The sequence below is a fragment of the Dipodomys spectabilis genome, unplaced genomic scaffold (assembly GCF_019054845.1).
Source record: "Dipodomys spectabilis isolate Male_0828 unplaced genomic scaffold, ASM1905484v1 ptg000375l, whole genome shotgun sequence".
NCBI lineage: Eukaryota > Metazoa > Chordata > Mammalia > Rodentia > Heteromyidae > Dipodomys > Dipodomys spectabilis.
This window is the reverse complement of record NW_024871052.1, coordinates 670,443-683,455: the sequence shown is the minus strand read 5'-3', so window position 1 is coordinate 683,455 and position 13,013 is coordinate 670,443. Positions and strand designations below refer to the sequence as shown.

Below are 13,013 nucleotides of genomic sequence, written 5' to 3'. Positions count from 1 at the left end.
TCAAGGCCCTTTTTATGGAACCACACAGGTACTACCTGATTCCAAGCATCACTGTCTTCAAGATGACCAGTCATTACAGGAAGGATCAGCTCTCATAAACCAGCCACTTCCTTGCCCTTAAAAGCACAAGCCAGTGGGCTATAACTTTAGATAAAACTACTCCATATTTTAAAATCAGGAATAATATAATATCTTTTTAAATTATTTACAGCATGGGAACATTAAACTGGGAAATGCACCTAATTTTCCAAATCTCTCCTTTCTTGTCCCTAAACGACAGAGTCAAGGTTCGAAACAATGACAATTCAGTTATTTGAGTACTTGTGAACTGAACCAGCAATGTTAACCAGATAATAGGTGCAGCCTTCTCTTAGAAGGGGATACCCAGATCATCTACTTGGTGGGGATGAGAGAGGACAATAACCACATGGGAGTCCTTTTGTTTTTGTGCTACTAAAAAGCCTGAACTTGCCAGGCACTGGTGGCTCAAGCCTGAAATCCTAGCTACTCAGGAGGCTAAGATCTGAGGATCACGGTTCAAAGCCAACCCAGGGAGGAAAGTCTGTGAGACCCTTATCTCCAATTAACCACCAGAAAGCCAGAAGTGGCACTATAGGCTCAAGTGATAGAGTGCTTGTCTTGAGCTAAAGAGCTGAGGGACAGCGCCCAGGGCCAGAGTTTAAGCCCCCTCCCCTCCAAAAACAAAAAAGGCCTGAACTCAGAACCTGTTATTAATGAAGCTTACTAATTTTGGTGCCAGTACTAGGGCTTGAACTCAGGGCTTCGAGTTCTACCTTAGCTTTTTCAATAAACCACTTGCGCTAAACCACTTCTAGCTTTTTCTTTTTTTAGTGCCAGTACTAGAGCACCAGAGCCTAGACACTATCTCTTAGCTTTTTTATTCATGACTAGCACTCTGAGTTGAGCCATAGCTCCACTTCTGGCTTTTTGGTGGTTAACTGAAGATAAAAGTTCCACTGGTTTTCTTGTTTGAGCTGGCTTCAAACCATGATCCTCGGATCTAAGTCTCCTGAGTAGATAGAATTACAAGCATAAGCTACCAGGATCCAGCTTGGAGTTTCAATTTTAAGAAGTAAGGAGAATTAAATGGTAGTAGAACACATTCTCTGTACGTACAAGGCTGAATTTGCCGAAGGCAACAAAACCAAAAAAGAACATAACAGTTTCACATTACAATTATATTTAATACCATTTATTTGTAAACTTTATATAATTGAGATGTGTAACATTATGTGTATGCTTCTTTCTCGCTCTTTTTTTTTTTTGGTGCCAATCTGGGGCTTCAATTCAGCCTGGGTGCTGTTCCAGCTCAAGGCTAGCGCTCTATCAATAGAGCCACAACACCACTTCTGGCTTTTTCTGTGAAATTAGAGATAGGTAATAGTCTCACTGATATTCCTGCCCAAGGTGGCTTCAAACTTTATCCACAGATTCAAGCCTCCTGAGTAGCTTTATAGGCATGAACCACTTGCATCCAGCTAACATTCTAACCCAATTAAAAAAAAAAAAAAAAAAAATTGAGCCCGGCACTAGTGGCTCAGGAGGCTGAGACTGAGGATCACAGTTCAAAGCCAGCCTGGGCAGGAAAGTCTGTGAGACTCTTATCTCCAATAAACCACTAGAAAACTGGAAGTACTGTTGTGGCTCTAGTGGTAGAGCGCTCACCTTGAACTGAAGAGCGCAGGGACAATGCCTAGGCCCAGAGTTCAAGCTCCACGACCAACCAAAAAAAAAAACACATTGATACTGGCTGCCCATAGCTCACACCTGTCATCCTAACTACTCAAGAGACTGAGAGCTGAGGACCACAGTTCAAAGCCAGCCCAGGCAGAAAACTCCCCTTCAGACTATCTCCAATTAACTATCAGAAAATCAGAAGTGGCTTTGTGGCTCAAGTGTAGAACCCCAGCCTTGAGATGAAGAGCTGAGGGACAGTGCCAAGACCCAGAGTTCAAGCCCCACAATAACAACAAAAACAACTGAAAAGGCCAGGCACCAGTGTTTCACACCTAAAACTACTAAAAAGCTGGAGGTAAAGATGTGGCTCAAGTGGAAAAGTGTTAACCTTAAGCAAAAAAGCTTAGGGATAGTGCCTGGGCCCTGAGTTCAAGCTTCTGGACCAGCATTAAAAAAAAAAAAAAAAGAAGGCCGGGCGCTGGTGGCTCACGCCTGTAATCCTAGCTACTCAGGAGGCTGAGATCTGAGGATCGCGGTTCAAAGCCAGCCCGGGCAGGAAAGACCGTGAGACTCCTATCTCCAGTAAACCACCAGAAAACCGGAAGTAGCGCTGTAGCTCAAGTGGTAGAGCGCTTGCCTTGAGCTGAAGAGCTGAGGGACAGCGCCCAGGCCCAGAGTTCAAGCCCCAGGACCGACAAAAAAAAAAAGAAGAAGAAGAAGAAGACGTTGAATAGGAACTATACATAAATGTTGGGTAGGAATAGAAGTAGAAAACTGGGACAGAAACAGGGAAGAAGTGACTTTGCCAAAAAGAAATGTACTCTTTACTAACTCATGTACCTATAGTCCTTCTGTACATCAGTTTCAAAATAACAGTAAAAATAGGCTGGGAAGGTGGCTCAGTGGTAGAGTACTTGCCTTGCATGCTCGAGGCCCTGGGTTCGATTCCTCAGCACCACATAAGAAAAAAGCCGGAAGTGGCACTAGTGGTAGAGTGCTAGCCTTGAGCTGAAGAGCTGAGGGACAGCGCCCAGGCCCAGAGTTCAGGCCCCACGACCAGACCAAAAAAAAAAAAACAGTAAAAATAAATGAAATAAAAAATAAAAGACTATAGCAAGCCAGGCATCAGTGGCTCACACCTGTAATCCTAGCTACTCAGGAGGCTGAAATCTGAGGATTGCAGTTCAAAGCCAGCCTAGGCTGGCTATGGTACTCTATCTCCAATAAACCACCAGAAAACTGGAAGTGGCACTTTGGCTCCAAGTGGTAAAGATATAGACTTGAGCAAAAAAAGTCAGGGACAGCACCCAGGCCGTGAAGCTCCAGGACTGGCACAAAAACAGCTTTATGGAAACTAGGGATTGTGACACACTCCTGGGATGCCAGAAATCAGGACACTGAATCAGAAGGATCACAGAGTTCAAGGCTAGCCTGGGCTACATAATAGCAAAAGTAAAAACTGAACAAAAATAAAAAGTAAAAATAAAATAATAAAAAATAATAAAAAATTTAAAAAAGGCCTTGTCATTTTTTACTTGTTGAAACCAATAATAACTCCAGAGGGTAAGAAGTAGAAATTTCATTTTAATGATCATTCTTTTTTAACAAAAAGATTGGTTATACCATATCATATTGTGACATATCATAAAGGCAAAAATCACTTTTCAAAAAACTGAATGAGCCATGCCTGCTGCTCACACCTATAATCCTACCTACTCTGGAGGCTGAGATCTGAGGATCCCAGTACAAAGTTAGCAAGGGCAGGAAAGTCAGTGAGACTCTGATCTCCAATTAACTACCAAAGAACTGGACCTGGAGGTGTGGCTCAAAGTGTTAGAACACTAGCCTTGAGTAAAAAGCTAAGTGACGGAGCCCAAGCCCCACAACCAACAAAACAAAACAAAACACTGAATAAGCTGAGTACTAGTGGCTCATACCTATTCAGGAGGCTAAGATGTGAGAATTGAGGTTCAAAGTCAACCCAGGCAGAAAAGACTTCCAGACTATCTCCATCTAATAACAATTAGCTAGCAAATGTGAAGTCTTAAGTTGGAACCCCAGTAGAAAAAAAAGAAAAATGAAAACAAAAAAATATAAGTGTAAGTATTTCTAAAGATAGCCTAAGGTCACTTATACAAAAAAAAAAAAAAAAACTCCCATATACCTGCCAAACACTGGTGGCTCAGACCCAAAATACTTGCCACACAGGAGGCTGAAATCTTAGGATGGAAATTTGAAGCCAGCCCAGACAGACAAATCTAAGAGACTCTTATTTTTCCATTTAACTAGAAAATGAAAAATGAATGGAGTTGTGGCTGAAGTGACAAAACAGACAAAAAATGCCAATAACTCTCTTCTTTTTTTTTGGATCCAGTTGTGGGCCCTGAACTCTGGGTCTGGGCGCTGTCCCTCAGCTCTTCAGCTCAAGGCTAGCGCTCTACCTCTTGAGCCACAGCGCCTCTTTCAGCTTCTTTTTCTTTTTGCTTATGTAGTGCTGGGGAATCGAACCCAGGGCCTCATGCATGCAAGGCAAGTGCTCTACCACTGAGCCACCTTCCCAGCCCTGCCATTATACTCTTAAGTTTAATCAAAAACAAAAACAGAAAACTCTTGCTTCCTAGCTATTTCCACAGAAAAACTAGTATCAAAGAAAATACAGCCTTTACTTCAAATATAAACACTGCTACTCTTCATCTGCTCACTCCTAAATAGTTCTGAAAAGATTTCTTGGGTTTAGTTGTTTTCTTTTGTTTTGTTACCTTATGCCTATATCCTTTTTCTTTCTGCTTCCCCCTTTTCCTAAGGACAGGTAGTTCTTCAAACTGATGCCTGCCTTCAAACATGACGATTGCTTTTCCAGCCACCCAGGCTCTCTCAGAGGGGTCTCCAAAAGCCTCCACGTAGTACTCCCGATAGGGTCTCCGATTGGCAACTAGATAAGGATAAAACTTAGTATCATTAATTCACAAAGATGAATGTTCATCCAGGTAACAGTTTATCTCTGTTACCAAAAAGTGTCTGGTTACATTTAACATGTTGAAGTACCCAAAGAACTAGGCAATATGAAACCCTTCGGGAAATTTTTAAATATTCAATTATGTGACAAGAAAATGCTTATTTGCTTTTGAAATAATCAATGGTTTATAGCTTCTGGACATATACGAAAACAGAACAGTGAAACTCACTGAAATTCTATTAGGAAGCGAGTGAGGAAGAGTGGTAGATTACGTGGTAGTGAAGTGGATTGTAATACAATGCTTGTGTGTGGAAATGTGTAACAAGCTCTTTATAATACATATATAAATATATATAGCTAATGTATGGAAATTAAAGAAAAAAGCCTGGGATACATAAGACCCAGTCTCTGAGTGAACAAATGAGTGGATGACTCATACTTAATTCCCTTATTACAAATTATATACTTCAAAACAGAAAAAAAAAAGGGTTCCAAACATTCCTTTCAAAAAAATAAAGCCACTAGGCACTGGTGGCTCATACCTGAAATCCTAGCCACTCAGAAGATCATGGTTCAAAGCCAGCCTGGGCAGGAAAGTCCATGAGACTCTTTTGCCCAGAAAACCAGTAGTGGTGCTGTGGCTCAAAATGATAGAGTGCTAGCTTGAGCAAAACAGCTCAGGGACAGCACCAGGCCCTGAATTCAAACCCTGCAAGAAAAGAAAAGAAAAGAAGGAAGGAAGGAAGGAAGGGAGGAAGGAAGGAAGGAAGGAAGGAAGGGCCTATATTATTTCTAATACAAAACAAAGGAGAGAGAGATTTAAAAGTTGAAATAAGGAACAAGTATAAAAAGTTGAAGCTGGGCACCGGTGGTTCATGCCTGTCATCCTAGCTACTCAGGAGGCTGAGATCTGAGAATCATAGTTCAAAACCAGCCCAGACAGGAAAGTCCATGAGACTCTTATCTCCAATAAACCACCTGAAAACCAAAAGTGGTGCTGTGGCTCAAGTGGTAGAGTACTAGCCTTGAGCTGAGGGACAGCACCCAGGCCTAGAGTTCAAGCCCCAGGACTAACTTGGGGGGGGGGGGGGGGGAAGGGGGGGAAGAAGGTGAGAGAAAGAGAGGGGGGAGGGGGGGAGAAAGGGAGGGAGAGAGAGAGGGGAGCGAGAGGGGGTGAGAGAGAGAGGGAGGAGAGGGGGAGAGAGGGAAACAGAGAGAGGGAAAGAAGGGGGAGGGGGAGAGAGAGAGAGAGAGAGAGAGAGAGAGAGAGAGAGAGAGAGAGAGAGAGAGTGTGTGTGTGTGTGTGTGTGTGTGTGTGTGTGTGTGTGTGTGTGTGTGTGTGTGTGTGTGTGTGTTGATTGTTGGGCCCAGGTCGCATGATTATAAACCTGGCTACTGGGGAGGCTGAGATCTGAGGACTGTGGTTCTAAGCCAGCCTGAGCAGGAAAGTCCATGAGACTATCTCCAATAAACTACTCAGAAAAGCCGGAAGTGGCGCTGTGGCTCAAGTGGTAGAGCGCTCGCCTTGAGCTGAAGAGCTGAGGGACAGCGCCCAGGCCCGGAGTTCAGGCCCCATGACTGACCAAAAAAAAAAAAAAAGTTCTAGAGATAGTTTAGTATTAGCCACAGAATAATAATTGGAATATACTTAATACCATTGATTTGTATACAAGTCAATGGCAAATTAATACTATGTACATTGTACCTAAACAAAAAAGAAAATGGAACAGTGTTGCTGAGTATGTAGAAAATCAGAACCCTCGGAAACTGACAGGAATGTAAAATAGGTGAACTTTGCAAAACTCTTGGAAGTGAAGTACAGTAATTGAGAATTACTGTAGATACCATTATACTTAGCAGTTCCGAAGTACAGATACAAAATACAAACCAATACAAAACGTATAGACAGATGTTCACAGCAGAATTACCCGCACAAAATGGAAATAGCTCACATCTGTTCATCAACATGGGGTAATTATATGATGTAACATCTTTCACTGAAGAAAGAAATAAAAGCAGGTGTGGTCGCACACCCTTAATCAAGAATACTCAAAGATTGAGACAAAAGAATGATGAGTTCAACACTTGCCTGGGGAATGATGATAACCCCCATTCAAAAAAGGAAAAAAAAACAAAATAGAACGATGATGTGTGGATGCATGGATAGACCACATGTATAGAATATAGATTGACCCTGAAAACATTACACATAGTGGGCAAAGCCAAAACACAGCCATGGCTACATTACAGCATCAACAAAATGTGCACACACTGGCAACACTTTGTACCTTTGGAGCACAGATTGTTTAAAACTGCGAACAGCTTAGCTATATAGTTTTCCTCAACTCCAAACCATCATATCATTACTTCTACCTCCCCAGCAAGACTCCACAGAAGACTATAGAGTAACCGAGTTACTGTTTTCCTACTACCAAGAGTAACTGCATCTCTAGTTAAACAACACCAAATTTAATATGAGTATTACTGTAAGAAAATCAGAGGTAGAAGACTTAATTTTTTTTAATTATATTCACTATATCTGATAAAATAATGGCTAAAAGAAGGGTAGCAGCCAGGCACAGGTGGCTCACGCCTATAATACTAACTACTCAGGAGGCTGAAATCTGAGAATCACAGTTCAAAGCCAGCCCGGGCAGGAAAAGTCCATGAGACTATTATCTCCAATAAACTACCAGAAAACTGAAAGTAGCGCTGTGGCAAGTATATGAAGAGCTGAGGAAGAGGGCCCAGGCCCAGAGTTCAAGCCCCACAGCCATCCAAAAAAAAAAGAGGAAGGATAGCAGACTTCCAATCTGTTTGGTTCTTGGGACTGTTTTAACTATCCATACCTTCTAAACCTCAGTTCCACCTACTTAGCCCAGTCTGTGTCCACCAAGATGTGCTATCTTCCCATTGTTGTAATAAATCTGCTCTGGTCCTTTCTCTGGCTCTTGATTTAGTGTTTATGAGTAAATAACTGGATGGAATATGTAAAAACTTGGTTACAATCCAGTGTCAGACACTATGCTGTTTCACAACAAATTGTGTATATGTGTATATCTGTCTGTCTGTCCTGGGGCTTAAACTCAGGGCCTAAGAACTAGCCCTGAGCTTTTATAAACAAGGCAAGCACTCTACTACTGGACTCATAGCTCTACTTTCAGATATTGGTAGTTAATTGGAGGTAAGAGCCTTATGGGGTTTCCTAGCCACACTGTCTTCGAACTGCTATCATCAGATCTTAGCCTCCTGAAGAGCTAGGATTACATGTGTGAGCTACCAGTGCCTGGCTTTCACAGCCCTGAGTTCAAGCCCCAGCATGTGCACGCGCACGAGCACGCACGCGAGCACACGCACGCACACATGCGCGTGCAGGCGCGCGCGCGCACACACACACACACACACACACACACACACACACACACACGATCTGGAAGTGGAGCCATGATTCAAGTCATTCAAGCCTGGAATCCTAGCCACTCAGCAGACTAAGATCTCAGGACGCAGGTTCCCAGGTTCAAAACCAATATGACAAAAAACTTTTGTTGGACTATATCTCTAATTAGAAAAAAATGCAAGACAAAATGTGGCTCAAGGGCAGAGTGTCAGCCATAAGAACAAAAGGCATAAGAGAGTACAAGGCCCTGAGTTCAAGCCCTGGTACTGGGCACAATGAAAAGAAAAAAAGATAAAATATGTTCATTATAACAATTCAGAAAATGCTAGAAGGACAAGATGTATCACTGCTAAGAAACTGTAATGTACTAAAAGGAAAGGTTATAATTTCACACTGTATTATATCATACAGAATAAACTGTGTGTTATTACCTTTCATTTTTGAGTGGGTGTTAATCAATGGATCAGAACAAATCCTGCAGGGCCACCATGGGCGTCTCTTGAATTTTGCCCAAATCAAATCTCCAACCTCATACTTGAGTGGTGTAGACTTTTTCTTCGGTTGACACTTTAGACAGATAAAACACAGGGCATCGATAAGAGCAAAGACCTTTTAAACAACATTATTATTTTCCTATTAGTCTTATGAAAAGGCAATGGCTAAAATTCAAGACGGAACACTAAGCCAGATATGAATTATAAAAGGAGTATAACTGATAGCCTTATTTCACTATATATCCTTCACAACGTAAGTTCTCAATTTACATTTGTTTTACAAAACCTAGTTTACTTCAGTCTAAAGAAATACAGCACCCTAAGCCGGGCGCTGGTGGCTCACGCCTGTAATCCTAGCTACTCAGGAGGCTGAGATCTGAGGATCGCGGTTCAAAGCCAGCCCGGGCAGGAAAGACCGTGAGACTCCTATCTCCAATAAAACCACCAGAAAACCGGAAGTGGCGCTGTAGCTCAAGTGGTAGAGCGCTCGCCTTGAGCTGAAGAGCTGAGGGACAGCGCCCAGGCCCAGAGTTCAAGCCCCACGACCGACAAAAAAAAAAAAAAAAGAAATACAGCACCATTGGGCTGGGAAGGTGGCTCAGTGGTAGAGCGCTTGCTTTGCATGCATGAGGCCCTGGGTTCGATTCCTCAGCACCACATAAGCAAAAGAGAAAAAAAGCCAGAAGTGGCACTGTGGCTGAAGTGGTAGAGCGCTAGCCTTGAGCTGAAGAGCTGAGGGACAGCGCCCAGGCCCAGAGTTCAGGCCCCATGACCGGACCCAAAAAAAAAAAAAAGAAATACAGCACCAGGTGTCGATGGCTCAGGCCTGTAATTCTAGCTACTCAGGAGGCTGAGATCTCAGGATCACAGTTCAAAGCCAGCGCAGGCAGGAAAGTCCATGAGACTATTATCTCCAATACACGTGGCTCAAGTACATGAAGAGCTAAGGAGCAGGGCCCAGGCCCAGAGTTCAAGAGTCTATGAGACTCATCTCCAGTGAACCACCAGAAAACCGGAAGTGTTGCCTTGGCTCAAGTGGTAGAGCACTCGTCTTGAGCTGAAGAGCTGAGGGACACCGCCCAGGCCGAGTTCAAGCCCCATAACCAACCAAAAAAAAAAAAAAAAAATCTATATATAGATAGATATCTACAGCTATCTATATCTATAGGTATAGGAAAGACCTTGAGACTCTCATCTCCAATGAACAACCAAAAATGCTGGAAGTGAGTTGTGGCTGGACAGTGCTCAGGTCGATTTCAAATCAGAGGATAGGCACAAAAAATAAAAATAATGAGCTGGGCGCCAGTGGCTCACACCTGTAATCCTAGCTACTGAGGAGGCTGAGATCTGAGGATCATGGTTCAAAGCCAGTCCGGGCAGGAAAGTCCGTGAAACTCCAATAAACCACCAGAAAACTGGAAATGGCGCTGTGGCTCAAGCAGTAGCGTGCTCGCCTTGAGCTGAAGAGTACAGGGATAGCCCAAGCCCAGAGTTCAAGCCCCATGACCGACAAATAATAAATAAAAATAAAAATCATGTTTTGATGTTTGATATATATATATATATATATATATATATATATAAAATCATCCTAAGTATTTCTTTGATCTAGAAGTTGAACTAAAACATGGAAATGGAAGGGGGTTATTAAAAAAAATAAACAAGCCAGGGCTGGGATGTAGCTCAGTGGCAAAGTGCTTGCCTAGCAAGTGCAACGTCCTGGGTTCGATACCCAGTACCAAAAAAGAAAAGACAAAAAAAATACAGTTAAAAAAAAAACCCAAACCAAAAAAAATAAACAAACAAGCCAGAGCTGGCTCACTCAGGAGGGTGAGATCTCAGGACTGCAGTTCAAAGCCAACCCAGACAGGAAAGTCCATGAGACTCTCAATTCATCACCAGAAAAAATTTAAAAAATGGAAGTGAACTGTGGCTCAAAGGTGTAGAGCACTAACCTGAAGCAGAAAAACTCAGGGACAATGCCCCAGGCCCTGAGTTTAACTCACAATCAACAACAAAAAAGCCTTATGTGGAGGAAACTGAGGCAAGGTCTCACTATGTAGTCCAAGCTGACCTCAAACTCAGGATCCTCCTGCCTCAGCCTACCCAGTAGTGTTGGGGTTCTAAGCATGAAACACCTCACTCAGTTCTAAAAACAGCTTTTAATAAAGTTAGGTTAGATCCTTTTGTAGGTGGTATTCTACATCCTTTGAAAGCACGGATATGTCTATTATTTAATTAGCATAATCATTCCTAAAAGCTATATACAATCTAGACTTACGCAAAATCAATGCAAATGATCTTAGGGTTTATGCAAGAAGACAACTGCAAGCATAGACTACAGTATAATAAAGCTCTTTGAAAATGTCAGACAGGTGCAAGTAGTTCACACCTGAAATCCTAGCTATTTGGGAGACTGAAGACTGAAGATCATGGTTCGAAACCAGCCCTGGTAAGAAAGCCTTGATTTCACTATATTTGATGTCAGTATAACTTGTGGAGGAGATGGGGAAAAACCAGTTGTTTAAGGATACAGGTGGACCTGTTGCAACAATGAGAAGTACAAGTTGTCATGTCCAAAACGAGCTTTACAATGTCGGTGTGTGTGGGGGGGGGGGGGGGGGGGGGAGGGAGAAGGATTGGGATTGGGGGGGGGAGGGGGGAGGCTGGGAAGGGATGTGAAGGGTAAACCAAAGGAGGAGGTTGCAATGCTTGGTAAGAAATGTACGCATTATCCTGCCCATGTAATTGTAACAACCCCTCTGTACAGTATGTTCACAAATAAAATTAAAAAAAAAAAAAAAAAAAAGAAAGCCTTTGAGTCTTCCATCTCCAATTAACCACCAAAATGCTAAAAGTGGTGCTGTGGCTCAGAAATAGTAGAGCAGGGCTGGGAAGGTGGCTCAGTGGTAGAGCGCTTGCCTTGCATGCCTGACGCCCTGGGTTCGATTCCTCAGCACCACATAAGCAGAAAACGCCAGAAGTGGTGCTGTGGCTCAAGTGGTAGAGCGCTAGCCTTGAGCTGAAGAGCTGAGGGACAGCGCCCAGGCCCAGAGTTCAGGCTCCCACAACTGGCAAAAAAAACAAAACAAAAAAAAGAAGTAGTAGAGCACTATTCTTTTTGTTTGTCAGTCCTGGGGCTTGAACTCAAAGCCTGGGCACTGTCCCTGAGCTTCTATCAAGGCTAGCACTCTATCACTTGAGCCACAGCACCACTTCTGGCTTTTTCTATGTATATGGTACTGAGGATCAAACCCAGGGCATTATACATGTTAGACAAGCAATCTGCCACTAAGCCACATTCCCAGCCTAGAGTACTATTCTTGAGTAAAACAGGGACAGTGGCCAGGCCCTAAATTCAAACACAGAAAAAAAGAACATGGTGAACAGGGAGCCACTAGCTCATGCCTATAACCCTAGCTACTCAGAGGGCTGAGTTCTGAAGATGAAAAGCTAGCCAGGCCAGGAAATTCCATTAAGATTTGTATTACAGTTAATCACCCAAAAATTAGAAGTAGAGAGTGGCTCAAGTGGAAAGAGCCATGAATGAAAAGCTCTAGGACAGCACAAAGACCCTAAGGACACATGCATGTGTGCGCACACATACACACAGAACATGGTTAAGACATAATATCAGAATACAACTGTAAAACCCAAAATATGCTTCCCTATCTTTTTCTTGTAGGCCAGCTTAAATCTATTAACAAGATTTACATTATATAATCACTTACTAAAAATAAATTCTCTGCTGGGCACCACTGGCTCATGCCTATAATCCTAGCTACTCAGGATGCAGAGATCTTATTTGTGGTTCAAAGCCAGCCTGGGCAGGAAAGTCCATAAAACTTTCTCCAAAAAGCAGAAGAGTGCCGGGCGCTGGTGGCTCACGCCTGTAATCCTAGCTACTCAGGAGGCTGAGATCTGAGGATCATGGTTCAAAGCCAGCCCGGGCAGGAGAGACCCTGAGACTCCTATCTCCAATAACCCACCAGAAAACCGGAAGTGGCACTGTAGTTCAAGTGGTAGAGTGCTCCCTTTGAGCTGAAGAGCTGAGGGACAGCGCCCAGGCCCAGAGTTCAAGCCCCACGGCCGACAAAAAAAAAAAAAAAGGCAGAAAAGTAGAGCTGTAGGTCAAGTGGCAGGAAACTAGCCTTGAGGGGAAAAAAAAAACCCTCAGGGTGGGGAACCAGTGACTCACACAAGTAATTCTAGCTACTCTGGCAAGCTGAGATCTGATGTGAGGATTACAATTCAAAGCCAACCTGAGCAGGAGAGTCCAGGAGACTCTTTATCACCAATTAACCAGCAGAAAACTGGAAGAGGCACTGTGGCTCAAAGTGGTAGAGAGCTAGCCTTGAGCAAAAAGCTCAGGAACAGCACCCAGGCTAAGTTCAAGCCTCTCATCCACCAAAAAAAAAAAAAACATAAGAAGATAGGGGCTGGCTGGGAATGGGGCTCAGGGGTAGAG

General features: G+C 43.1%; 1 protein-coding gene across 4 annotated transcripts in view; it reads right to left on the bottom strand.

The window, feature by feature from the left end:
• Positions 1 to 13,013, bottom strand: part of Nsd1 (nuclear receptor binding SET domain protein 1) — a 96,530-nt gene that overhangs the window by 61,681 nt on the left and 21,836 nt on the right. For 3 of the 4 annotated variants that reach the window (XM_042667052.1, XM_042667053.1, XM_042667054.1), the window contains exons 3-4: positions 8,483 to 8,618; positions 4,458 to 4,630 (exon numbers count right to left, since the gene is read on the bottom strand). In XM_042667052.1, the coding sequence (XP_042522986.1) occupies positions 4,458 to 4,630; positions 8,483 to 8,618 (309 nt within the window). Of the gene's footprint in view, positions 1 to 4,457; positions 4,631 to 8,482; positions 8,619 to 13,013 lie in introns of those variants that run through there. The other variant, XM_042667055.1, reaches the window with a different exon arrangement.